General features: G+C 46.1%; 2 protein-coding genes and 2 long non-coding RNA genes across 5 annotated transcripts in view; all 4 read left to right on the top strand.

The window, feature by feature from the left end:
• The window catches only part of LOC134096118 (RNA-binding Raly-like protein), a 75,113-nt gene that overhangs the window by 26,372 nt on the left and 21,241 nt on the right, over positions 1 to 27,500 (top strand). The window contains exon 3 of one of the 2 annotated variants that reach the window (XM_062549875.1): positions 24,920 to 24,970. The exons of the other annotated variant lie outside the window; for it this stretch is intronic. Within the exon in view, the coding sequence (XP_062405859.1) occupies positions 24,920 to 24,970 (51 nt within the window). The remainder of the gene's footprint in view (positions 1 to 24,919; positions 24,971 to 27,500) is intronic. 2 annotated transcript variants of the gene reach the window in all.
• Positions 11,503 to 12,188, top strand: LOC134096135 (protein BTG3-like). Its single transcript, XM_062549891.1, has one exon. It carries the CDS (start codon positions 11,586 to 11,588, stop codon positions 12,186 to 12,188), a length of 603 nt encoding a protein of 200 aa, XP_062405875.1. The 5' UTR covers positions 11,503 to 11,585.
• LOC134096240 (uncharacterized) lies at positions 25,627 to 26,987 on the top strand. The gene is made up of 3 exons (XR_009940733.1): positions 25,627 to 25,909; positions 26,724 to 26,820; positions 26,949 to 26,987. It is a non-coding gene; the product is annotated as an uncharacterized LOC134096240 (long non-coding RNA).
• Positions 27,053 to 27,500, top strand: part of LOC134096239 (uncharacterized) — a 1,203-nt gene continuing 755 nt past the window's right edge. The window contains exons 1-2 of the long non-coding RNA XR_009940732.1: positions 27,053 to 27,353; positions 27,477 to 27,500. The exon at positions 27,477 to 27,500 is cut by the window's right edge and continues 108 nt beyond it. This is a non-coding gene — a long non-coding RNA (uncharacterized LOC134096239). The remainder of the gene's footprint in view (positions 27,354 to 27,476) is intronic.

Raw genomic sequence — 27,500 nt, 5'->3', positions numbered from 1 at the left:
CTCTCTCTCTTCCCCCTGGTGCTGAGCACTCGCTCCTGCGCTCTCCCCCTCTTAAAGGGCCAATGTCATCTGAGGGGCAGGCTGCCATGGCATCCCATTTCCCTTTCAAATTGCAGCCGATCTGACACCGCGTTGGGCTCCCCAACACTTTACCCTGGCGCGTGTGAACGAGCTCACTTAATAAAGCAATTTCCCACCATCGGAGGTCATGAAAGTAAACAGTTGGGAGGGCGACACACGTTCATTTGAGTTTTTTTCTGCTTTGACTTGGCGCATTAATTCTGGCTCGCGCAGCACAATGAGCGGTAATGAGTCCCTTTGATCTCCAGGAGTCCCCTCTCCTTTTTCCTCTCATCCCCTCTCCTCTCTTCTCTCCTCTCTGCTCTTCCCTTCTCTTCTCCTCTCCTCTCCTGTCCTCTCCTCTAGTCTCCAAAGCTTAGTGCCCGGCCCAGCACTTCACACAATTATGAGGCAGTGGCTCCCGAACTGGGAGTGGACCCCTCAGAAGACCCCCTCGCCCCACTGTATAATCCTCTGCCAGAGTGCTTGACTGGTGTGACTTTGGTCAGTCTGTCGCCATGGTTACCTCTTTTCCGAGCCCTCAGATGAGCCCTTTTCTCTCCCCTTTCTCTCTCTCTCTCTGTTTCACTCTTTTCTCTTTGACTTTTCTTTCTCATCCTTTTATTCTTTTCTTTCTCATCCTTTTACTCTCTCCTCTTTACGTTTCCACGTGTGGTCTTTGTCAGTTTCTTTCTTTGTTATTTCTTTCTTTACTTCTTTTCTTTCATATCCTTTTCTAATGTTTCCACTCCTTTTCCTTGTCTATTTCTCTCCTCTTCTTTCTCATCCTTTTCAGCCCATGTCTCCACCTCCTTCCTCTACCGCTCATCCCTCTCTTTTCCTCCCCAACTTGGTGTCATTGTTTCAGCGCCATCCCAGCCGTCTTTATCAGGCCCACCCAAGTCCACTAACTCCTGGGCCTAATCGGCCTTCTCTCTGCGGGCTCAGCCAAAAATCCAGCCACTGAGTGTCTGTTTTGCGCTTAATCCCTGTTATTCAGCACTGCTGTCCCCCCCCCACCCCCCACCCCCACGGAGCGCGTGCGTGCGTGAGTCATCCTGAGGGGAGGAGAGGCGGATAGCGGGAGGTCTGTCGGATTAGGAGGTGTGCGCGGGGTGTTAAACGCGGAGGTGGCGTCTGCACTTTTTCTCTGACCTTGAAAGCGGAGCGAGACAGACAGTACCTACCGGGCTTAACGGAACACGCTGTCTGTATTCAAACGGCGGATCTGTATTTTTATATTTTTCTGTCTCTGCTAAGTTGCCACGTTGGCTTAGATTCCAGACATCTGTATGTAATAGGTCATCTCAAACCACTCACTGGTGCTGTTGAGTCTGAAATCGACTTTTATGGTATGATCTAATGTTATTAGTTCATTACCACATCATCCTGACACAGTTGCCTTATTACAGTAGTATCAGAATGCTCTCATGGCTAACTTTGCCCACAGAGGTCAGAGCCCTAAAAAGTGAACAGAATAACAACAGCACAAACAGCACAATCACCACCCTACAAAAACATAACAACACATTTAAACACTATTATACATGTATATATATTATATATATGTATTATGTATCCAGAGGTGTATTGCATGACTAAAACTTTAAGAGGACCGTCTTTGTGCATGGCATCTGTGATTAAGGCAAGGCTTTATGAGATGGGAGGGTTTGATGGATGTTAGATTATACAAACAGCCACTAATAAATGCTCAGTCCAACCCGCCCAATAAGCCACGTAATTACCAAATGATTTACGGTCTGGTGTCACAAACAGACTGTGCCTGAACTGCTCTCCCTCTGCCAAGGAACCAATCCAGATCATCAACGAATGTTGGGGGTGGCGGGGGTTTGATGTGAAAAACGTGATATTGTAGTTTCTTTCTCATTCAAAGCTTATCAGGTTGTCAGTCATTGTATATTCATAGTCACATGCACACACACACAACTAATGTGCCATTAAGATATAGAGAGAGAGAGAGAGAGAAATCTCAACGCATTTCTTATGAACAGGTAAGTGAGACAGAGCAAAGAGACAAAACCTATGCCTCTCACATATTTCAGTTCCAAGAGCACAAACATAACAGCACAGTGAAGTAGCTGTCTCCTCCATGCCGTTGATAGCAGGCTGTTGGCATTGTCAGAGGTAGCAGGACCTCCTGCTGAGTGGAGCTTTTCTGCAGACGGGGTGGAATTATCCCAGCAGTTCGCTTTGGCCAGGCTTCAAATGTCAAAATGTCACGGCCGCACCAATCTCTTACCTTCGCCACCCGCCGCACAACAGTCCTCTGAGGTGATGCTGTCTCCCCTGCCTCTTCCTCCTCCTCCTCCTCCTCCTCCTCCTCCTCCTCCTCTACCTTCCCCTCTCACAGCTCTCCACAAACACTGGTAATGAATGGGGAACCGGTCCCTGGCGGAGCGGCTGATTAGGTGACTCAGGTCTGTTTGATGAGATCTGACGCCGTGTTCGACAGGAGGGTTGGCTTTTCCTCCGGAGATGTGGCTGATCACGCCTCAGAGAGACAGACACGGCCTCGGCCAAGGCTCCAACGAGACGGCACCGGCGGGGGTGTATTACCACATGAGACGTGCGCCCTGAAGCAGCAGAACATCCAATTTTTTTTGCTAAAGAGACCTGTGTCTACAGTGAAGGCATCGTTGTTCAAACAGCGCGGGCAAGGTACCAAAAGAGCCGGGCGCCGGTGGATGTGACTTTGGCCTGTCTCCTCCTGACGGTGCCTGGAGCGAGAGGGAGTCGTGCTTGCGCAGATTGAGGAGGAGACGCCTGGCTGGGCAAGATGAACGGCTCGGTTGAAACCCTACCGAGCGGCCTCACCTCTTATGTGCTCGCCTCCACAAAACAGACTTGAAGAAGGAAGAAAAGACAAGAAAGAAGTGGAAAAGAAGAGGGAAGTTTTACTCTCACTCTCTTCTCCTCCCTCCCTCCTCTGTCTCCTCCTCTCCACACCTCCAAAGTCAGATGAAGGTGGCTGACTACCGCTGCCTCCTCTTCCTCCTCTTCCTCCTCCTCTGCGTAGTGTCTGCCACAGATGGTCTCCAGCGATGCGTTCGATGGCGGGCCCATCCCACACAGTAAACACACTTCAGTCCACAGGATGATACTGATGTTAAAGCACCGGATGATAAATGGAGGTGCTACCCTTCACAGGTCCTGGGAAAAACCCACACAGATGGATGTGTGTGCGTCTGCCCGTAGCCTTTCGCTAACTCTGTTTGTTGATCTTCCTTCTTGTTTTTGTTTGTGTTTGTGGCGCGTTTTTTATTTACTTATTTATTAGTTTAGACGAGTGGGGTGTAGGTGAGCGTTCACTTTTCGCGTTCCAACCTTGCATTGTCCTCTCCATGTTTGACAGAGAGATTAGCTTAATCTATCATTTAATCAGATTACCCCTGCAGGTGTGTCGGTGATGAATGCATGAATATGATCCAGTTACTCGCATCTGTTATGCTCTGCAATTATAATAACAGCCCCCCTCTCCTCTCCCTCCCTCCCAGCATCCCCCCCTCCCCTCCCTTCCTCCTCTCTCCGCCTCCCCGCCTTTTTTAATCTCGGTTTGCACCTGAAACCTGCACTTGATTTGAAAGTCAGATTATGTTAATCTTCAATTCAAACAGGCCAAGGTTATCATCATGGCCGCCCGAGTCACAACGCTAGCGGAAACGGGAGCCGTCGCAGCGCGGTGGCCCCTTCTGGTGTGTTTGACGCCGGTTATATGAGACAGGTTAATGTCCGAGGTTTAGTATGCAGTGTGGGTAGGAGCACACACACACACACACACACACACACACACGGACGCACACACTATCTCTCCGCAATCTGCCTCCCACGGCTGCATTAAGGAGGTCGTGATCATAATACTGCCCTGGAGCTCCTCGTCTCGTAGGTTCATTTCGTATCTCCACAAGGGTCAGGCTTTGAGCTGGACCAGCAGAGGACATGGAGAGAGAGAGAGAGAGAGGCTTTATGACGGCTGCTTCACCGCCAGCTCCTGTATGCTGGGACACTCGTGATTCTCTCTCTCTCTCTTGCTCTTTCTCTTCTTTTTTTCTCTCTATCTCTCCCTGCATCTTGCCAAATTTCTCTTTCTCTCTCTCTCTGTCTGCATTTCTCTGCCTATCTCTCTCTCTTCTGTCTGCCCCCCCGCTCTCTCTCTCTCTCTCTTTCTCTCCTTGCATCTCAGATCATCTCAAATGGCAAAAAATAGTTCCCTCCAGTGAGGTTGTTGTTTTTGTGATGATGGCACCACGTCCCTAAGCACTTGGCCGCGCCCCACTCTCTCTGACAGCTGCAGGAAACTTTGACTCATCCTCTCCCCTGGACCCCACCCAGCCCCCCTTCCCCCCACCTGCATCACTCATTGGTCCAGTCCAGCCCTTGCTGTTGCCCAGTGACAGCTTGATGCACACCTCTGTTGCCCTGGTGACTGTACCAACTTCTCAGTCGGTATGGGGGGGATAGATGTGTCAGTCTGGCAGTTAATGATGTTGGGCCTGGAAGAGCAGCTGGAGAGAGTCTGACTGGAGAGTTAATAGGTAAGGGAGCAGAGAGGCAGGGAGTGGTGGTGGGGGGGGTGGTAATGGGGTGGGGTGTGTGATGGAGGTCAGTGCTGTTGGGGAAGGGCAGTGGGGTAGGAGGTGGAGGTAGAGGACTCCTGCTGGCCCCTGTGAATGAGCCCTATGAGGCCTGGGGAGTGGGGTGGGGTGGGGGGGCAGAGACCCAGGGTAGGTCAGCTGAGAGAGCCTGGGGAGGACAGTATAGTCAGGTAGGAGAGGCCGTGGACCAGCTCTCTCTTTCTATCTCTCTGTGCTCTCTCTCTTTCTCACAGTTCTCTCTCTCTTTCTCTCCCTCCCTCTCTCTCTCTCTCTCTCTCTCTGTCTGACTGATCGGGTAATTACTGCTCTAGGCCTGTGGACGCCTGGAGTGTCAGCCTCACTGTATGCTCTGTGTGAGAAATGAAAAGAGCACGTGTGCCTGTGTGAGTGAGTGAGTGTGGGAGGGATGGGCCAGCGGAGGATATACAGTACATATATCTCTCTATATGTGGACCTGTTATTGTAAGGCAGTGTATGCTGCTGTGTGTGTCCTTGTACTTTTGCATTTCGTGTGTGTGTGTGTGTGTGTGTTTTGTGTGTGTGTGAGTGTATCTATTTGTGCAAACCTGCTCGCCTACTTGAATTTATTCTCACGCGCATTTGCATAGATATTTGTGTTTTGGTATTTCATCCTCCCCTGGCTGCCTGGTCTTTATCATGCAGACTCTAAATGGAGTCCAGCGCTCCTCTCCGGTTGCCTCTCCTCCGTCTCCTCCTCCTCCTCTGTCCTCTCCCGCGTTTCGGAGCGTGACTTTCAGCTGAGTCTGCAGTGGTGCAGAAATTGGCACGCCGGCAACGTTGCGGAAGCCTCTAATTCTGTTTTATTAGTTGCCATTTTCCTTGGCTGCGAATGAGGGCCATTTGTCAGGGACGTTTAGGATTTTAAAAGCCTCGCATGATGCTTCTCCGGGAATAAAAAGGCCTTTGAAGTGTTCCTTAATGATTTTTTACATCTATAAAAAGGACAATAGAGTGTGAGTCCCTAGTGTCGGTGAGAGTGTTTTGATAGCGCCCAGCTCAAGAGAGAGAGGGGATGCATTCCTAAGATGGGGGGGGCTGCTCAGTGTTTCAAGATGCATTGATTGATTGATAACTGTGGATGGATTTTTTGTTGTAGCTGCAAAGCTGGTCTATCTGTCACTGCCAGAGTGAAGCACTTTATTCCGACGGACAGTGACAGATGAAATAAGAACTCCCTTTTTCTGTTAATGCTGTGGGGTTCCGGAGCCCCAAATACAATAAAATGGAAATGCAGGCTGAGTGCGTAACAGCACGACCGAGACAAACGCCGAAGTGGGATATTTGTTGTGGGGAAAAAACAGGATCTTCCTCGGTAAGACACTGGAATATTGTGGTCTGTAACTATTTTTACTTATGTAAGTTACAAGGTGGTGTCAGTGGATGCACGGTGTATAAGTTAGTGTGATTGTTCGCTGCTTCGTGGAGCAGATTGCATTACATTGGAGTATTGACTTGCTTACCCAGGGAATAACCACTATTGATTATATTATCACATGACAGCCATTTATAAAACGTTTTTTTTCTCCCTCTCTCTCTCTCTCTCTCTCTCTCTCTCTCTCACTGAGAGTGATCAAGATAAAAACCCCTTCCCTATGGGGCTCTTCAGGTTAATGTTCTAGCTTGAGCAGCTGAAGGCGAGGCAGTAGCACCATACCACTCTTTGCCTGATCAATTTAATAATGCGATACTAATCTCATCGACTGTAGTTTGCGCTCCACCACCACCACGACCATTCATTCTCCTCAACGGCCTTCTCCAGTCACTTTCAATTACCACGGGATGCATCTCAGCCTACTCTGAAGTAGCTGCAGGCGTTTCTAAACCATTTCTGTGATATGTGTGTGTGTCTGTTTGTATTTGTGTGTGTGTGTGTGTGTGTGTGTGTGTGTGTGTGTGTGTCTGTTTGTATTTGTGTGTGTGTGTGTGTGTGCTAGCGCAGGTGCACAGCATTGTGCATGTCTGCTCAGATGTTTTTTTTGTAAATGGCAGTTTTCATCTCTTTCTGTGACACACACACACACACACACACACACACACACACACACACACACACACACACACACACACACACACACACACACACACACACACACACACACACACACACCACACATACACACACAAACTTTCGATTTCAAGATGGGAATAATTGCTTCCTTGTAAATCAAACGAATTTCTCAGCTGGGGATTTCTGGCGGGGGTCCTGATTATGTAGGCGTAACCTGGTTCTCGGCCGGTCTGGTCCGCGCTGTGTTCTGCCCTGACCACCAGTCCAGATGAAGACGGATCTCTCTCCCAGTCGGCTCTCTCTCTGCCTTGAGCTGTTTTTCATCTGAGCCTGGCTGGAGTCCTGCTCTTACAGCACCAGTGGGTGTTGGAATCGATACGGCTCGGCCTGCCCCCTGTCAGTTCCGCTAAAACCATGAACTGCTGGGGTGTGTTGTGCACCACTCAGTGCCGCAGATTAGTCTGTGCATGTGTGTGTGTGTGTGTGTTTGTGTGTGTGTGTGTGTCTATCCTAGTTGCAGTCGATGTTTGGTAAATTTGGCATGGCTTGTTTGTGTCAGGACGCATTGTGGTGTGTGTGTGTGTATGTGTGTGTGTGTGTGTGTGTGTGTGTGTGTGTGTGTGTGTGTGTGTCTGTGTGTGTGTCTGTGTGGGTAGTATGTGTTTGTTCACGGCTCTGAGCTCATTGTCCTTAATATTGTTTCTCTGTGTGTGTGTGTGTACGTGTGTGTGGGCAGTGTGTATTTGTTCACAGCTCTGAGCTCATTGTCCTTAATATTGTGTGTGTGTGTGTGTGTGTGTGTTTGAGTGTGTGGTGGTGGTGGCGGAGGGGGAGACTGAATGGGCCTGAAATTGATTAATGATAATTAGCTCCTTCTCACACTCGTAGTGGCCTGACTGCTGTGAATGACCAAGCATGAAATAGCTACCACTAAGCCTCGCACATCGATCAATGGCCTTATATGTAACAGATCAATAGGACACAAGTGTGGGCGGCAACGACTACTGCAGTAAAGGAGGCTTTATATTGATAGGCACACTTTGTCCTCTTCACCAGGAACGTGACAGTAGACCAGTAAGTACAGCATGAGATGCACACACACACACACACACTCACACACACACACACACACACACACACACACACACACGCACACACACACACACACACACACACTCCATCTTACTGGCCAGAAAAACTGATGAAAAAATGTGTGTGAGGAGACAGCAGTCTACAAGTTTAGTAGAGGCATCAGCAGTAACACACACACACACACACACACACACTCACACACATACACACACACACACACACACACACACCTTGAGGCTTCCTGGGAGTAAGCCTTACAGGTCCAGCAGTGATCGCTTCACTGATCACAGCAGGCCTGGTGTGGGTCATCTAGCCTTTCCGTGGTTATTTTTAACTGCACATCCCTCGCCTTGCCCTCTATCCTTCCTTCCCTTCCTCTCCCACTCTTCTTTTTTCTTCACTCCGTCTGTCGTTTCTCTTCGCAGCCCCAGTTTTCTTCGCTGGCTCATCTCAAACATTTTGAAAGTCGGTTTGTCATCATAATGAGGTCAATTGTCACAGTTTTTGCGCAGCTTATTACTTTCTGTCTCCAACGGTTAGCGGGGGGAAAAATGCTATCATGAGTTTCAGCAAAAACCATGCATACAGTCTGCCTACTCTAATTTCTTACTTGGGTCCCTTGTGCTTGAGTTTCCCTGTCATGTGGCTAGTCCTCCCTGAGGGTATAGTAGGTGTATTATGGGTAATATTTGGGGTTGAAGGGCTTTTGCTCGAAAACATCATATTCAACCCCTCTAAAAAGACTTTCTAAGTGTATTTTAGTGGGTTTTTCATCAATGTCCTTGTGAGACTTTTATTTCCGACAAAGCCTTGTTTCCTGCTTGATTATCGAATGTTTCGCATTGCTTTGATAGATTATGCTGCAGCGCGAGGCGGAGAGATAGGAGATGGAGATACGGGAAATACTGAAGGAGCCAGAGCCATGGGGTAGATTCGGTATCTGATTCAGCCGAGCTATGATAAAGGGCTTTAGTGGGAAGCACATGTGCTCCCCTCAGCCCATGGTCATTGAGAGAGAGAAAGAGGGAGAGAGGAAGAGAGAGAGAGAGAGAGAGAGAGAGAAGGAGAGAGAGAGAGAGAATTAGATGAACAGTGATATTTATTTAGCTCAACAAAATGTCAGAATGTAATAGGCGTAATTAGATCAGTGTGCATCATTATTGTTTATATGGTATCTATCACTAAATCCATCAGCGTGGATGGTAATGGCAGTGATGGTTGATCTCCAAGGCAAGCTCTGGCAGCAGCTGATCCAGTGCCTAAGGGTAACCGTAAGCAGGGTTGCTGCGGGCTCCATAATGGGGCTTATCGGCTCAGCACACACAATGCCCAGGTCAGGCACTCGCGCCGCTCGGCTCCCCTGCGCGGACAGCTGGAAACTCCATATCAGACTGAATGACGGCAGCCCCTTTCGGAGGGCTAGCTATTTTAAATCCTTAGCCTCTGACTCACCCGGAATGCCTCAATTTCCATCAATCTGCCATCACTAACAGCTGAGCCGCCAACTACAGTTTAAATGGAACATTCAGCCGGGAGGGATCTGAACATTGGTTTGTAAACTGTTCCTTTTTGGAACAATGTGTTATGAGACAATGAGTGGCCCAGACAATCATGAAGGCTAAAATGAAGAGAAAAAAAATCCTTGTCTGTCCACAAGAAACAGCAGGCAGGAACATTGTTATTTGCGAGTCCGTGGCAGATTCTCCATCTTCTGCATTAGAAATAACAGGCTGGCTGCAGTCAGGCCTTCGGTGTGTCTTATCACAGTACTGCTGAATAGGGTTCTACCCTCACTCTTATTTATTCTCTGTATGCAGGCCCGAGCGTTACAAAGTCCAACATAATTTATGTGAGGCGGACAGACCAAGAGTGTATTATTCATTAACTGCAGCCAGGGATGTGTATAACTAGCCACCTCATATCTTTTTTGTATGCTCAGTGGTAATACATCAAACCTCAGGCTGTGAACTTGAAGTGAACATTCAAGTCTTATTTCTGAGGATACTGTGATAAGCATGAGCTGTGAAAAACTGGAAATATGTTTTCATGTTGTATAGTGTCTTAGGATTGTACAATTAATCAAATTTATCAATCAGTTATCAATGTATGACTTCTAATGTATCAAACAATGTAACCAGAATATAATTATTATTTAGCTGCATTCCATTTTGCAATGATGCTCTTGTATCATCTTGAGTTCTAAATCAATCTTTGCTGTATACATAATGAATATATATTGTTATATACGGTATATATAGTTTTTCCAAAATCATTGTTTTTAAAATCATTGAGTAATTGTGTTAAATATAGACCAAAATTCAGATTCAGAGAGATTTATTTGTCACATAACACAGTTGTAACAGTATACATACAACAACTAGGAGTAAAATGTAAGGAATGCTATAATCAAGCATCCAAATAGTGAATATAATGTATTACACAAAGCGGTTGTATATTTAAGAAAAATGCATGGATTCTTTGTCACCTTTGAATACAGGGCAGCATATTTGACTACAGCTATCCTATAGTGCTGCTGTAGCGAATCAAGAAATAGCAGACAGCTCCCCACCCCGTTAAGCCACCCATATTTCCATAACAGCACATCCCAGATGGTCCTGAAACTCCAGTGAACTCTCCTTGGCCCAATGTCCATTCAGCGCCTCCAAGTATTTCTGTTCTGAGCTGGTTCACAGAGGACACTGGGCGGTTTTTAATGGCGTTTCCGAGGGGGCCTCTGAGTGAGCACATACAGAGAGACTGTACTACTCAAGGCCACCTGGAGTCCCAAGGGGAAATGGAGTTTGGTGGTAGTCAGAGACTATATAGAGAACAAAGGTAGGTGGGGAACCAAAGACTCAGGTGGAGGGAGGGCTGAGTGAGTTGGGAAGGGTGTGTGGGGGGGTGCGTGGGGGGTGGGGGTAGGCTGCATTGATAGTGGCTTGTGTAGCAGTGAATGGAGGCAATGATGGATGACTCCGTCGACTCTCATTGTTAAGCCAGAGAGAAGCAATGAGAGGCGGGGAGGGAGGGGGGCGCAAAAGGGTCCCTTTTTGTGTTATCACAGGAGTCAGGGGCAGGTGCGGTCTCCATTCTTCTTCTCGTCCGCAATTGCTCTGACAGCAGAAAGGGATGCAGCAAATCTCCAGTCCAGCAACTTCCATTGTAGGGAAGTTAGTACAGTTGTGGAGGGAAGTTGTAGGAGGCCTACTTTTAAAAATAATTAAAAATAATGTATTACAGTAGGTTACATAAGTGCTGTAAAAGTTAATCAGTTCATATAAGGCCTCTGTAAAAAAATAAATATCTAGAGTGATTTAACCATTTAAGGCAATTGCAGGCCATGGAAAGAAAAGATCATAGAGCTATCTTTGATGGAAAGTTATTGAACAAAATAGACTAGGCCTAGGCTACCCTAGGCCTGGAACATTCACGACGACACAGAATTGAACATAAACACAGCACTTTTCGGGGAAACTCAAACTTGTAAAACTCAAATAATGGTAAAATCAAAGATGTCCACTCATGTTTAGTCCACATAATTGTGACGTTTTATTTGACTAGCCAGAAATTGACACAATCATGATAAGCATACACGCGCACAATGTTTAGGCAATCTGATCCATCTCCGCGCTGGCAAAATATTGGCAAAGTAGCGCCCTATGCTGCCATGGTTGCACTTTTGGCGTTCCACTCAAGAACAAACAATTCTACAGCATAATCTACCATACAGCACATCGCGATGTGTTAACTCTCTGCCTCAGAAATCCCCACTAGCTCACCCGTGGAAAGACATGAAGAGGGAAATTGCAGCAGTTGTGTTCTTTCTGAAGAGAGTGATAAAGAAAGCGGGAAAAGTGGAGGCAGAGAAAGTTGAGTTATTTGTGGAACGGCTCATGAAAGCACTGCAAGACAAGTACAGGGGGCATTGGTACGACGAGAACCCCACCAAAGGTCAGGCATTCAGGTGTATGCGGATAAACAGCGCACAGAGGGAGGATCCGGACCTGATGCGGGCGTGTGAGGAGAGCGGTGTACAGTACTCTGACCTGGGCCTGCCGCGCGAGCTCACCTTATGGGTAGACCCAGGTGAAGTGATGTGCCGATACGGTGAGACGAGACCCGCTTTCACAATTGCCAGCTTCTCTGGAGACGAGAGCGCAAACGAAGTGGACGTGACAAAAAAGGTGATTACCGCTGTAGAGAACATTATCGCCAGGCATCACCGTTGCCCCTCTGACAGAGAAGGCGGTGACAGAAGACAGAGGCACACTTCCATACCCGTCAACACTCGCCGCACTTTCCAACTGGCTAAAATTTGTGCTCCCTCCCGGTTAAGACAGCCTTTTTCTGGACCACTCCACAACGAGTCCGTTGTCAAATTAAATTTTCTCTGAATTTCCAGTTGGCCGCCGAGTTGTGTTCCTTAATATTAAATAATGAATGATTTAATTGTTTGACTAAACTATTCCATAGGCTGTAAGATTAGACATGTTTTGTAAATTGCTTATGGACAAAATTCTCCTGCATTACATAACCATAGCCTATGAATATGTTTGGGGTAGGCTACCAGAGCTACCTTTTGGGCCGGATATTCTGAAAGCCATAAGATAGGCTATTGTAGGCCTATGGGAAATATTTTGCTGTATTGGTTAGCTAGTGGACATTTCTTTAAATAACTCAGCTTTCAACAATAGCTTTCAGAAGGAACTACAACCTGAAATAACCAAAATGTAAGGAAATTAGGTGATGCCTATGTCATTAAGTAGGCAGGCATTAAGTAGACCTATTAACATAATGTGTGCGCGCATGCATGACTGTGTATGTGAGAGAGGGAGAAAGAGAGAGAGAGAGAGAGAGAGAGAGCAGATTGTGCCCCCTGGTGTGTAGAGCAGAGGCTGGGTTCAGCCCCAGAGCCTATACTGCAAATTAGGACCGCTGATAGAGAGCTTGGGGGCCCTGAAACAAGCGCTGCCTTGGCTGTCATTTACAGCACAAATGACACACACACACAAGTGTGTGTGTGGGTGTGGGTGCGTGTGTGTGTGTGTGTGTGTGTGTGTGTGTGTGTGTGTTTGTGTGCGTATGCAGCAGAAAGGGTCAGCACATTTCCACAAAAGCAGTGCTTTACGTGGACTGGGGGCTGTGGCAGCATTTAACCTGCACTAAGCTGAGGCAGGCAGCACCCTCCCCGCCTCACCAAACCCACTACCCCCCCCCCCCCCACCCACCAACGTCTAAGCCCAGTTCACAGGACAGGTAGATTGATGCTGGGGGCCCGTGGCCACGTTAAGGAAGCAATAACCGAAACATTTCTTGCACGCCAAGCAGGAAATGTACACTTAAATCTGGGAGAAGCGTGTGTGTGTGTGTGTTGGGGTGGGGGGGGGGGGGGGGGGGGGGTAAGCATGGATAAGGTGCAGAGACTGATGGCAGCTTCCACGGTAGATACATCCTACAGATTCTCTCTATCTCGATTTATTTTCCTCCATACCCCTCTCTGTTGCACACATTTATACACCCCTCTGCATTGTACACACACACGCACACACACACACACACACACACACACACACACACACATGCAAACAAGACGCACTCTTACCCTCTGTTTGATAAGCATTCGAAGACACCCTCAACCTTTCTTTGACTTTGTCGACTTTGCCACTCTTTCCCAATTGTTTGTTCACTCATGTCTGCATTGAAATTTCAGCCGTGCAGAAGGAGTCTGTCTGCGCTGTCTCTCTTGTTTGGGACAGGGGTATATGTGGCGCTGATTACCATCCGGGCGCTCCCGTCTCCTGCTAGTCAGAGGCGTATAAGGAGCCCGGCGCGTCCGAGTGAATGATGGGCGCGCGCTGCCCTGTGCATATGATGAAGGCTGGATGAGCAGCAGTCAACAGCAAAACTATAGTTATTATTCTGTGTGTGTGTGTGTGTGTGTGTGTGTGTTTGTGTGTGTGTGTGTGTGTGTGTGTGTGTGTGTGTGTCTGTGTATGTGGGTGTGTTTGTGCATTTGTGTATTTTAGTGCTCTTGTGTGTGTGTGTGTGTGTGTGTGTGTGTGTGTGTGTGTGTTTACGTGCATGCATATATGTATTTTAGTGCTCTTGTGATGTGTGTATGCGTACAGATGCACACCTGTGTACGTGAGGTGGGTCTTGCTAATGCTGGTGTCCACATAGAGTCCACCCTGTGGCTCCCAGGAGGTGCTGCGTCTGATCCTCATTTCTTATGCAAAGTGTGTGTTTGACTCTCTCTTTCTCTTCGTCTCTCTCTCTCTCTCTCCCTCCTTAACTGTAGCCTGCATCTCTCTCCTCCTCCCTCCTCTTTGCTTTTCCTTCCTTTCTTTTTTCTCTCTACCCTTCTTTCTGTCTCCACGTCTCTCCATCTCCCTCTCTCTCTCTCTCTCTTTTGGACTCTCGTAATTCAGCTCTAATCTTACTCCCTTCGATTTGCGAACAGCTGAAGTGGCAGGAAATCAAATTTCCAGCCCATTAACCACACCGCCAGGCTCCCTGATTTATTACAGCACAGGGCATTTCTGAGTGTGAACATTATCTGAGAATAAATCAATCCGCTCCTGGAAACACTCCTGGAAGAGTAGAAGTTGGGGGGGCGGCGGGGTGGAGGTGGGGGTGGGGGGGTGTTACAGTACATTCAGGGGTGCGGGTGGTCAGAGTGCCAAAGACCTCAGCGGCCGAGACCGAGAGAGTGTGATGGAGGATGGAAGACTGAGGGGGTGGTGGGTGTGTGCGGAGAGCGAGAACAGAGATGGAGGGAGAGAGTGAACGACAGAGAGAGAGAGAGAGAGAGAGAGATGGAGACAGAGACAGAGAGGGCAAGAGAGAGGTATAACTCAGAGCGATCAGGCAGCAGCTTTTTGCTGAAATCAGTCATGGGGGACCTTTCACCTTCCCCCGGCTGGCTGGCTCTTTGGTTGCGGGGCGGTGTAATGCTTTCAGAAACAACTGCACTGCCTGCCCTTCTGCTCCTCTGCTCAGCCAAATGAGAAATGGACCATAACAGCAGAATTGAAAGAGAGTGAGAGAGAGAGGGGGAGGAAGGGAGAGAAAGAGTGAGAATAAGCTAGATGGAAGAGAAAGTGTGTGTGTGTGTGTGTGTGCGTGTGTGTGTGTGTGTGTGTTTGTGTGTGTGTGTGTGTGTGTGTGTGTGTGTGTGTGTGTGTGTGTGTGTGTCTGTGTGTCTGTGTGTGTCTGTGTGTGTGTGCGTGCATGTGTATGTGTGCATGAGAAGAAGAGAGAGAAAATGGGAAACAAAACAAGGCTCTTCAGTGTTGGAAATGCACTTGAACAATAGCAGTAATGAAAAGCTGTTGTCAGTAGCCGTGATCTCCAGCTCTGAGCCGTTCCATTACTCCATAACTAATGACCTGTTATGGTAAGTCTTCATCCACACGCTGGACCACAACTGCAGGTGGACATCAAGAAATGCTAATGTGTGCGTGCACATGTGTGTGTCTGTGTGTGTGTGTGTGTGTGTGTGTGTGTGTGTGTGTGTGTGTGTGTTCATAACGTCAGCATAAGCACTGCAGTTTTTGTGACTATTGTGCTGATGAAGTCAATGTTGATGAGAGGCAAAGTGGTCACACTGGTAGATTCAGACAGACATACAGACAGACACACACACACACACACACACACATACTCATTCCCTCTCTCTCTCTCTCTCTCTCTCTCTCTCTCTCTCTCACTCTCTCCCTCTCTTCCTTCCATAAGCATGAATGCACCAAGTGCACCCTACATCCACACTCGCAGTTGTTTTGTGGCACATTTCCCCGAAACATTCAGGGGTTTATAGATCCAAATTAAGAGTGTACTTTGGACTGTGCGCACATGTCCACCCAACCTTTCCACAAGGGCTCCTTTAAACACAGATCAATAGGCTCACTGGACATGCACCATTACTCTGATGAGAACACGGTGCAAGGCAAGGCAAGAGAAAGTGTGTGTGTGTGTGTGTGTGTGTGTGTGTGTGTGTGTGTGTGTGTGTGTGTGTGTGTGTGTGTGTGTGTGTGTGTGTGTGTGTGTGTGTGTGTGTGCGCGCGTGTGTGCGTGTGTGCGTGTGTGCGTGTGTGTGTGTGTGTGTGTGTGTGTGTGTGTGCGCGTGTGTGTGTGTGTGTGTGTGTGTGTGTGTGTGTGTGTGTGTGTGTGTGCGTGCGATCTGACATTTAAGAGAAAGCCAGGAGGTCATTTTTATTTCTGGAGGAGATGTCTGAGCACCTCTGGGACTCTCAGGCCCCTGTCGACGAGATAGACAGAGAGAGAGAGAGAGAGAGGGAGGAAGAGAGAGAGAGAGATGGAGAGAGGGAGAGGGGAAGAGGACAGCATCCAGTAAGTGCTCTCTGCTGCCTGACCACCATGCTGCGCTGCCACAACACTGTCCCTTGAGAACTCTGTTTACAAGCCGGCCAGACAGCCATCCATAAAGTCCTCACGGCCAGTAAAACACGTCTACGATGAAGCCCCCGCAGACAGCGTGGCATCAATCATACATAAGGATGCAAAGGAATGCCCATACTGTATACACACCCCATTGACTTATCAAGGAGTTTTTAATACACACTGGCCTCTCCTTTTCTCTTTGAATCATGGACGGTGTGCCGAACACATTCTAGAGTTTCTGTGACCTGTGCTACAGCTCCATGTTAGTTTCAGTAGTGTGTGTCCCCTCGTGAGTTTTTTTTTGAGGAGGCAGAAGGGCCCAAAGTGGCCCTCACAGCCAAGGCAGCATCTCCTCCTGGCTGCACTGTTCTGCTGTTGCTGTCTGTGCTGTTGCTGTTTCTGTCTGTGCTGTTGCTGTCTGTGTTATTGTTGACTGTCTGTGCTGTTGCTGTCTGTGCTATTGTTGTCTGTCTGTGCTGCTGTTGCTGTCTGCTATTGTTGTCTGTCTGTGCTGCTGTTGCTGTCTGTGCTGCTGTTGTTGTCTGTGCTGTTGCTGCTGTTACTGTCTATGCTGCTATTGTCTGCTGTTGTTGCTGTCTGTGCTGCTGTTGTCGGTGCTGTTGTTGTCTGTGCTGCTGCTGCTGTCTGTGCTGCTGTCTGTGCTGTGTGTTCCCTGGTGCTTTTGCCCGCTGTGCTGAGACAGGCAGCCTTGCCTAACAGCACTGTTTACTCCGCAGCTCCACTCGGATCGATCACTCTGCCCTTTTTTAAAATCACAGAGAGGCGCTGTTTACTTTCTGGGTACTGTGCGTTTGTATAAAGAGAGAGAGTGACAGTGTGTGTTTGTGTGTGTTTATGGGTGTGTGCGTGTGTGTGTGTGTGTGTGTTTGTCTGTCTGTCTGTCTGTATCTGTTTGTCAGCATTTCGTATTTATACCTTTCAGAATGTAGAAGTGCAGCTTTGCATAGGACTGAAAACATCCCTAGTGCAGGAGCTTTGACTGTTTGTTTATATTATAAATAATCTTTATTTCATCACTAACATGACCAATAATTCAAAAGGTAAATCAATATAGCATGTGCAACGTGGGCCAGACTTGCTCTAGTGTCTCTCTCTCTCTCTCTCTCTCTCTCTTTCTCTCTCTCTCCCTGTCTCTATCACTCTATCCCTGCTTGCAGTGTGCACTTAATCTGGATGCTCCCCACTCCTGCTCCAGGCAGGAGGGGCTGTTAATCTGCTGGGCCAAAGGTGGCTCTTCCTCAGGCTCTTGCTGTCCCAGCCATACTGGGACTGGGCAAGATGCAAGGAGAGAGTGGAGCACTGGAAATGGCTGAGCGACAGATCCTGGAGCTGCTCGCTCCACAGGGCCCGCTGTTTAGTCAGCAGTAGAGAACTGCACTCACGCCGAGAAGCAGGCTTCACTATCAGATATAGTGCCCACAGCACAATTCAGCTGCACACACACACACACACACACACACACACACACACACTAGCACATACACATGTATACACACACACATACACACTCTCACTCTCTCTCTCTCTGTCTTTCTCTCTCTAGCACACATGTACACACAAGCACAGCCTAACAAATTTACACATAGACACATTCACGCGCGCACGCGCACACGCACGCACACACACAAATGCACGCAAATGGTCAGTCACCCACACATAACGGACACATGCGATTCCCCTCCTCCCCTCTTTTTCTGCATGGAAAGCAGGGCTGGAATGATTTATAACAAGCCATATCTAATGGATTGCCCCGGTGCTCGAGAAATTATGAAAAGAAATTAATTAGCCTTTGGCGACCCCTGTCCATCTCTCCCTCCTGGGCGAGGGCGTGCATGTGGACACAGGCAGGGAGGGAGGGAGGAGAGTGGACGGCATTGACCCTCCCAGCCCCTGACACCAGGCTGCCTGTGGTGGAGGTAATTAGAATTTAAATGGGACTGCTCCTGTCATGACAGAGCCATGACCATCCCATTTCACAGAGCCCAGAAAAAGAGAGAGAGATGGGGGGGGGGAGAGAGGGCGAGGAAGGGAGAGAGAGAGAGAATGGGAGAGGAAGAGGAAGAGAGGGTGAAGAAAAGAGAGAGAATAGGACAGGAGGAGGGAGAGATGGTGAGGAAAAAGAGAAAGAATAGGACAGGAGGAGGGAGAGATGGTGAGGAAAAAGAGAGAAATAGGAAAAGAAAGAGGCTTGACTTGTGGCTTCCTTTGTTTAACAAAATATATGGGTTACATACATATTTTCCCAAGTAAATGAAAGACATACAGTAGACTTTACACAATGATATCCTCATACACACACGCACATGTAATCTCCTTCCATAAATGTATAATAGGCCTACACTTTAAATCCCTAGTCTGTTTCTGGCTCACATCGTGGAGGGAAAGTCCATAGAGATTAGATAAAAAATAGATGACGACATATATGTAAAACTCTTTTTTACTGATGCAGAATAAGAGCAATTTTACTGCTGAGCTGCCTGTTGTCCAGTTGTTATAAAAAGATGCAAATATTTCAAATTGATGGAAAGTTTATATTTTAAGTGTGTTATCCATTCCACTCATTTAATCCTAATTACTAATATATGAAGAGTTCAGATGCAAAACCCTCTAAATCCGTCTTACCACTTTTCTTTTAAATGAGCATTTTCATCAGTCTCAAATTGATTATACAGATCAGGAAGAGAGTTGTATTTACCAGGTTTTGAAGCCAAATTATTTGATTAGCGCATACTATGTGAGGAGAGCATTAATCTGAGCATGCATCTGAAGTCTTCATATATTCATAAGGAGATATTGAAGAAGGCCGAATTTGTCCAAAATGATACCATAGAAAGGTTATCATAAGGTCACACTAATGCACACTCTAAATTGCATAGTGGGCGACACAGCATTTGGTTAGAAGTTGCCCACATTTAAGGTGGTAATGTGGCCACAATGCAAAGCCGTTACACCTGGAATAGCTATTACACCTAGATGTGCACTGACGTCTTGCTAAAACTGATCATTGATAATACACAGTATAAGTGTAAAACTGCCTAAAAACTTTGTAGGTGTGCAAATATCTAAAAGTTAATTGACACTCTAAAGAGTTCACAAGAGGAAATTCATCCAAGCAGTGGTATAACACTTGATAATGTAATTTCCAGATGGTGCATTCTTGCATTCAATCATACTGTAGAGATAATGTATAGCTCGCGACACATGGTTACAAAAAACTATTTGAAGAATTACATGCACATACATGTGTGTATGTTAATCATTTATGCCCATATTTAAAGAGATTTGGACCCTGTGTAATCTGATGTAATTTCTAACAAATCAGGCTTTTTATGATGTTGGATCATGCTCTTTGTATGAAAGGATTCATCAAATAGTAAACAATGGGTATTTGTTTCTGTCTCATACAGCATGACTGCATGAACAATAAAACGACTCAGATTCAAATCCTAATTAGACTTCTGAAAGGACGTGGCGGACTGCTGCGTCTCATTTTAGAGTCACTTTCACAACGTGACAAAAACACATTTCTCAAAAACATCTTTTTATTGTTTGCCCAAGGAAATGAAGAAATACCATTGGTGCCCAATAGCTGAGAGAGGAGCATTTCAATTGATACTGTCTCATATGATCCTCTGTGTCCTGTCTGTATTGCAATTTCCTTATAAATCCACTCTGTAGAACCACAGGTTCTCATGTGTGTTAGAGAGACATCCTGGGTTCCTTCAGTGAAAGATTAAAATGGAACTGGGAAAGAGAATGTGCTCTTGTAGCAGCACACAATGTAAAAAATATCACAAAGGACATGGCAGTCTATTTTCCAAGTCTTCGTTCTGAGCCTGTGTTTCTCTGGAGAAGTTTAGTGATCTCTATTCTGGTCACATCCCTTGATATTGAAAAAGAGATCCTTTTCACGACACTTCAGCCAAAGGAAAAAAAAGAAATAATAATAAAAAAAAGCACAAGAGAAAATCCAAACACAGGAAGTTTCACGTTTAGGGCAGCAGGGTTATTATCACATCCATAAATAAGAGGCGTGTTTGGGAAGTGAGACATCCTTGCCAGTCACGGGGGAAATGGGAAAATAATAGCGGGCTGGCAAAATGCCTGTGTTGAAACGGGTGTATTTGGCCATTCTCTAGCCTTTCTTGTCTGTACCCTAGTGGCATAGATTACCCAATAGAGAGAGAGAGAGAGAGAGAGAGAGAGAGAGAGAGAGAATGAGAGAGAGAGAGAGAATGAGAGAGAGAGATGCTTTCTGAGAGGATGTCTCCTGTCTCTGCCGGAGGAGAACGACAGTGGGCTGCCAGTGTTTCTGTCCTTCATCTTGACTTTGCTCAAGATCATACTGGCCTCTCATTTCCCTTATCCCCTCTCTCTCTCTCTCTCTCTCTCTCTCTCTCTCTCTCTCTCTCTCTCTCTCTCTCTTTTAGTGTGAAGTGTCGGGATTCAACACTGCTAATAGTGTGTGCAGTGTCATCGAAAGGGTCCGTTAACAAGGGCGTTGACAAATATTATTTACATCGGCGCTTGACTCCTCTGTGTCACCCCATGCATCATAATATTCGTGATTGCTGCCAGGCGTAGCCTTGCTGTAATAGTGCTTTTAGCATGCTAATACCAACTCATCTCTCTCTCTCTTCTTCTTCTGTCCCTCTCTCTCTCTCTCTCTCTCTCTCTCTCTCTCTTTCTCTGTTCCTCTCTCTTTCTCTGTTCCTCTCTCTCTCTCTTTCTGTCTCTCTCTCTCTGCAAGATAGCTGACAGACCCATTTCTTTTTTTTGGAAGATATTTAGCTTTGCAGTGTGTGTGTACCTGAGAAAAACAAACAAGCACACAAACAAATCAACACACTTTCCCGGGCCCTTCAAACGGTGAGAAGGAGAACAAGCTGGAATACAGAAGGGTAGAGACTTCCGCCATCACAGATTAAAGATCTGTTTGGAAAAGCAGACGGTTGTGCTGAAACCACTCACACCCCGAGCAAGATCATAAAACGCTGCTGGCGAGCACATAACAGGCATAAACACTGACAGTTATCACAGATTATTTGTTGCTGGCTGCTTTTCGGAGCGCTGCCAAAGAAACCCAACCTGCCCCATTCTGTCCGTGTGTGTGTCCGCGCAGCAGAGGCGAGAAGAAAGCCGCTGCAGGTAGTTTGAAATAAATGTGCGCAAGCCATGTAATTCTCCTCACACCACTAGCTGTCAGTGGGAGCAAAGCCACTGCAGATGGATGCCTGACGGACGCCCACTTCCCCTCTTCACGCTCGCTGCACCTGAGAACATGCGTTTAGGTGTTGTTTGCAAGCTTAAGAGGGAAAGGACGGAGGTGAATTATTGTTTTTTAATCCGATGGTTTATATCGAGCGTGTATGTAGGGGTGTGTTTGTGTGTGTGTGTGTGTGTGTGTGTGTGTGTGTGTGTGTGTGTGTGTGTGTGTGTGTGTGTGTGTGTGTGTGTGTGTGTGTGTGTGTGTGTGTGTGTGTGTGTTTGTGTGTGTGTGTGTGTGTGTGTGTGTGTGTGGATGTGTAGGTGTGTGTGTGGCTGTGTGTGAGCATGTGTTTTTTTGTGTGAGTGTGTGTGTGTGTCTATGCACACAACCGTACACCTGTTCTTTTTTTGCATATTTGTGTGTTTGTTTATGTGCATTAAATAATTGCATGCTCTATGCGCACAGGTTAGGTCATTACTGTATCTAGCTAGCTAGAGGAACGCTGCTGGAATGCGGTCTGTGTGTCAGTCAACTCTGTGGCTAAACAATCTGGCGCCAGCCCAGTTAACCTGACATCCTCCATTGTGCTGCTGTGTGCAAACATGAGTGGATGGGAAACAGCAGTAGGTTGGTTTCCCCCTGCTCCTATTGATATGTTCACTCATACATCACTTCACCCAGAGCCACAGGGAGATTGGGGCTTGGAGACTATCCAGAAGGTAGCACTGAGACAATGAGTGCCTCTGTCCATATGCAAGGTGTGTGTGTGTGTGTGTGTGTGTGTGTGTGTGTCCGTGTTTGTGTGTGTGTGTTTGTGTGTGAGTGTGTGTCTGTGTCTGTGTCTGTGTCCGTGTCCGTGTCCGTGTCCATGTCCATGTTTGTTTGTGTGTGTGTGTGTGTGTGTGTGTGTGTGTGTGTGTGTGTGTGTGTGTGTATCTCTGTGTTTGTGTGTGTGTGTGTGTGTCTGTGTGTGTCTATACATGAACATTGCTTTTGTTTGTGTTGCTCATCGAGGTCAGTGCACAGATGAGTTCTCTTCGCTCTCTCTCTCTCTAATTGGCTGCCTCTGCTTTTAAGATGTTTACTACTGTGTGCTCTCTCTTGATCACACTGATATTTTTATGCGGTTTATTTATACTACTGCCCCGTGCCGAATTTAAAATGGCTTCTTTTTCCACCAGCTTCTTCAGCCGTGCATATCCCTCCCGTCGATAGCCCATAGCCGGGCTACCTCTTCCCCCAACGCTAGCACGCGTCCCGGAAGATAAATTAAAGCGCCACACGCAAATATTTATTCTCATTTTCCCTTCATGCACTGCTGGAACATGAGGCGTATATATGGAAAAACTCCTCCATTTATATTGCGCTCGAATGTAAACAGCGCAGTGAGATTCTCCTCGGCTGCCAGCGTTGACCTTGACGCGGGAGGTCAGAGACCACATTTGCACGGAGAGAGGGAGAGGGAACCGGCGATGCGCTGAGAGGGTGCTGAGCAGAGAGCTCGACGGCGAGGATTGGACCTCTATGCGGCGAGGTTTTAGGTAGGAGGGGCAGAAAAAGGAATACGCTGAGCAAAAAAATTGCTTGAGAGGAAATGAGCAGCTCAGTGTTGGGCTTAATGTCACTTTGACCTCTCCCGCTTTACTCATTCCGCTTAAGATGAGGCACACACACACACACACACACACACACACACACACACACACAAGCACACACACAGACAACTCATACGCATGCAGTTGGAAAGAAACTTCCATATCCGCACTAATAACCTGGGTTCCAGGAAGGTAATCACTGAAGTGTAGGTTCACTGTGAAGCCAACTGTGTAGGTGTGTGTGTGTGTGTGTGTGTGTGTGTGTGTGTGTGTGTGTGTGTGTGTGTGTGTGTGTGTGTGTGTGTGTGTGTGTGTGTGTGTGTGTGTGTGTGTGTGTGTGTGTGTGTGTGTCTGTGTGTCTGTGTGTCTGTGTGTGTCTGTATATAACTGGTTGTGGTATTCAGTCATGGCTTAGTGAGGCAGATGACAGGTTTAGGTGAGTGTAATCTCCTTGGACTAGCATATACCTACATGAAAAACACACACACCACACACACACACACACACACACACACACACACACACACACACAAACACACACACACAGACAGGGCGAGAGCGAAGAAGTAAATGAGATGGAATATGGGAATATGTTAGAGGCTGTGCAGAGCTCATGTTTGCTGATGCATGGCTCAGGACAATTATTTGAGATCTCCTTTGCATATGGCTAAACACTGAACATGGAACACACGAATACATTTGTATGTCTGAGCTGAGGCAATGAGAAGCTGATTTCTTCATTTTTCTTTAGGAGCGTATATTATTTTCACATATAGGCCTATATGTTATGGTATGTTAATTTAGTAACGTGTAGTTCAATGGCAGTATTTACCTTGTATTGAGTATATGAAATATTTGTAGACCCCATAAATTCGTGCAGACTCTGGATCCTCTCAATTCACACAAGACTTTTTGCAACTCTTTCAATTTAAACTTATACAGCAATACAGTCATTAGAGAACAGTAACTGAATGCCAAATTGGGAGCATTGGGGGCATATCCTGCTGATTCTCAGTATCCTGTGTGTGTGTGTGTGTGTGTGTGTGTGTGTGTGTGTGTGTGTGTGTGTGTGTGTGTGTGTGTGTGTGTGTGTGTGTGTGTGTGTGTGTCTGTGTCTGTGTCTGTGTCTGTGTGTTTGTCTGTGTGTGTGTGTGTGTGTGTGTGTGTGTGTGTGTGTGTGTGTGTGTGTATGCGTGCATAGTTTTGTTAAAATGAAAGATCTGCATTTTTCCTCCTTCGGGTACCGCTGCAATTTCCCTCCTCGGGTTTGCCCTGTTTTGTTTAGCTTGTTAGCTTATCAGGATGAACTCATAAGGGAGAGACGCTGCCATTAGCCCAAACTGCCAATGAAAATCCAGACCTGACGAATCGATTCCCTCTCATCTCACCACCGAGTCGACTGCGAGTTTAGAGTAATTTTCTTTGTATTTCTCGCAGACGTGTGGCTGTTTGTTTTCCTGTGGTGCTGCATTTTTCACATCCCCCCGTGGAATGATTTTTGAAAAGCAACAAATATTTTCAATTTGCCAGACATGAAAAGAAGGTGCCTTTCATGGAATGTGCATATGCTTTACAGCCAATTTAGAACACAGAGACCTACCGAAGACCTAAGACATTTTGGCTTAGACAAATGGAATCACAGTGATTTTTTCATAGAAAATCAAAGTTGTTTATCTGGGGAATTGTGTTGCTGTGTTTTGTTTGGGTGGTGTGGCATTGGCGAGTTGTCTTCCCCTTGAAACCAGATGTGTCATTCAACCAGGTGTGAATAAAGGCAGTCGACATGTCAAGCCTGTCAGCTCATCTGACAGCTCCCATGTCCTTGTCTTTATTTCTCTCCTTCGCACCTTCATTCTCTCACTCACTCTTTCTCTCTCTCTCTCCCATTCTCTCTCTGCAGATCAGAGTATGACCTGGACTATGACTGCTACCAGGAGGACTTCTATGACAGGTACTGTCAGTGGACGGAGCTGGAGAGCCTTTAAGTACCGTCTGTCTGTCAGGCCGGGAGACAGGGGGCCTTGGAAAACATGTACTCTATCTCTCCTGCCCCCTCCCCACTGTCAGAAATATCTCCCTATGTTTCACTCACTCTCCCCTGTCCATCTCTCTAATGGACTCTCTCCCTCCCTCCCTCTCTCTCCTTCTCTCTCTTTCTCTCTCTCTTAGTCAGACACACACACACACACACACACACACACACATACACACACATACACTCTCATACACACACACAAAGCCCATTTCAGGTGTTGACATCCATCAAATCTAACGTGTCAGGGATTTAACACCACCAGGATGATTTGGCCACAGCTTACATCACACATCATATCATATGCATGTAACCTCATCTTTTAGTAGACATACAGTACAGTATGCATCTATACCTTGCATACTCCGTTATTAAGTTATGATGCAATGATGGACTGATCATTTTCTTTCTAGGTCCAACAGCTTTCAGAGCCACTCATTTTTCTCTATAGACAGTGAAATAAACTATTTTGTTCCACTATTCAGAGTACCTTTAAGACTGTCATCCCACTACTCACTACCTCAATCTAATAAAATCCTATTTTTCGTGGAAGCCTGGACATTTCCCTTGTTAAATATTACTGTGATTTCACAATACCTTACAGTATTATTTCACAGTAAATTACTGTACTCAAACATTTACTGTAAAATCACAGTAGCTCTATCACATTACAGCACCTTGTTGTGAAATTTGAATTGCACTTGAACCGCACAGCATTGTGGGGCGATTTCTAACGTTCACCCCTCCCACCCGCACCTGCCACCCTCAACTGAATTTTCAACTCAGCCGTCCACCAGTGACTTCAATCATCACTTTTCTGCATGTGTAAGCTGTACAAACTCTGCCATCATATCCAAGGTAAGAAGTACAGTGCTTTTGTATGTTATTTAGAAACGGGAATTTAATTAAAAAAAATATATTGGTGTTATACTGTAATGTTTACCAAAACCGGTTGTGTTAGAAGTGGCTGGCTAGCCATTAGCTAGCGAGCTAAGAATCGCTAACATTTGCAGAGTTAGCTTTTTCAATAGCTAACTTCACGATTATGTGCAATATCTGGAATGGTAGTTAATATCATATCCAACAATACGTCTGTGTAAGATGTCGTTGTGAATGTAGTTTAAGTTTGAATGAAATATCAGGCGCAAGTAACATTTACATTAGCTATCTTTAAAGTGGCTGATTGTAGCCATGCAGGCTAACATTAAGTTAACATTGCAGACACAGATGAGAGTTGTTAACGTTACTTTCCTAACTAACGTGACTTAAGAATTGTCATGGGACATAGGCTTAGGTAGATAACTTAATTTAAATTTGATATACAGTAGTGCCGATACAAAGGACCAGTAAAACTAATGAATGTAGTAATTTATCTCCCACCTTAACCTTAACTAAACTGCAGTTTAGTATGGCCATTGTCATTAACAGACGTGTCAAGGATGTGAATGGGGGTATGATGCACTTTAGGTTGTGAAGGGTAGTGTTTGGCTTCATGTTCTTCATTTCATAGCCCTTATTTACCCCTTGTTTGATATAGTACCTAATCTGCGCCAAACTATGTGTTTATTTAAAATGCATATGAGTGTAGTAGTGCTTCAGTGATGATCTTTTTATCTTCTGTGTGTTTTGCAACTTATTAATCTTAGTCTCCCTCTGTTCCCTCTGTTTACAGACATTGCATTGTGAGGACTGTTGCCCTGGGAACACTGAGCGCATTCTCGAAAATTCCAAATTTGTGCCACTTCCATACGAAGACAGCCCAGAATAATGTAGGTCCGGCCCTGCACACATTCACATACAAAAATTGTACAGAATTACATATAGCATTATGATGTGTGCATTTATTTGTACGTTTATCCCCTCTCTTCCTTGTCTGTTTGTTGTTATGATTGTGTAGTGGGCTCCATCAACCATCCCGGGTAAAGTCGGTCTGTCCTTATTGCACTACTTGCTAATTGATGACGTCTAGAAGCCATAGCTGCTTCCCTCAACGTGGCGTAAGTGTTAATGTGTTTTGAATGTATTTATTGGTACCATTGTGAGTGCTCTACTGTGAATGAATGCAGCTACTTAAAATACTATACTCTTGAAATATCCATGTTTACCATTGTGTTGGTGGTAATGTAAAGTGTTGTGAATATCTGCCAAACTGAGCATATTCATTATTTCAAGTGTATTGTATAGAATGCATACTTATGTTAAATCCTATCTTTTATTGACAGAGCCCTCACAAATAAACTGATACCAGGAATTAACATACAGTAGATGGTGATGGTGGTGGTGACAAGGGTGCCTTCACAAGGTAATTATAATATCTGTTTGTACATTTCATTGACTTGTCTTACTTATTTTTTAATGCTTCATTTTTTTAAAAATCTTCCTCAACAATGACAAGGTGTATGACAATTGCTGTTTTATTTTTTAGGTGCCATGTCACAATCTCAGTGTG

This window comes from Sardina pilchardus, chromosome 11 (genome assembly GCF_963854185.1).
Source record: "Sardina pilchardus chromosome 11, fSarPil1.1, whole genome shotgun sequence".
In the NCBI taxonomy this organism is placed as follows: Eukaryota; Metazoa; Chordata; class Actinopteri; order Clupeiformes; family Clupeidae; genus Sardina; species Sardina pilchardus.
This window is presented reverse-complemented; position numbering and strand designations above follow the sequence as displayed.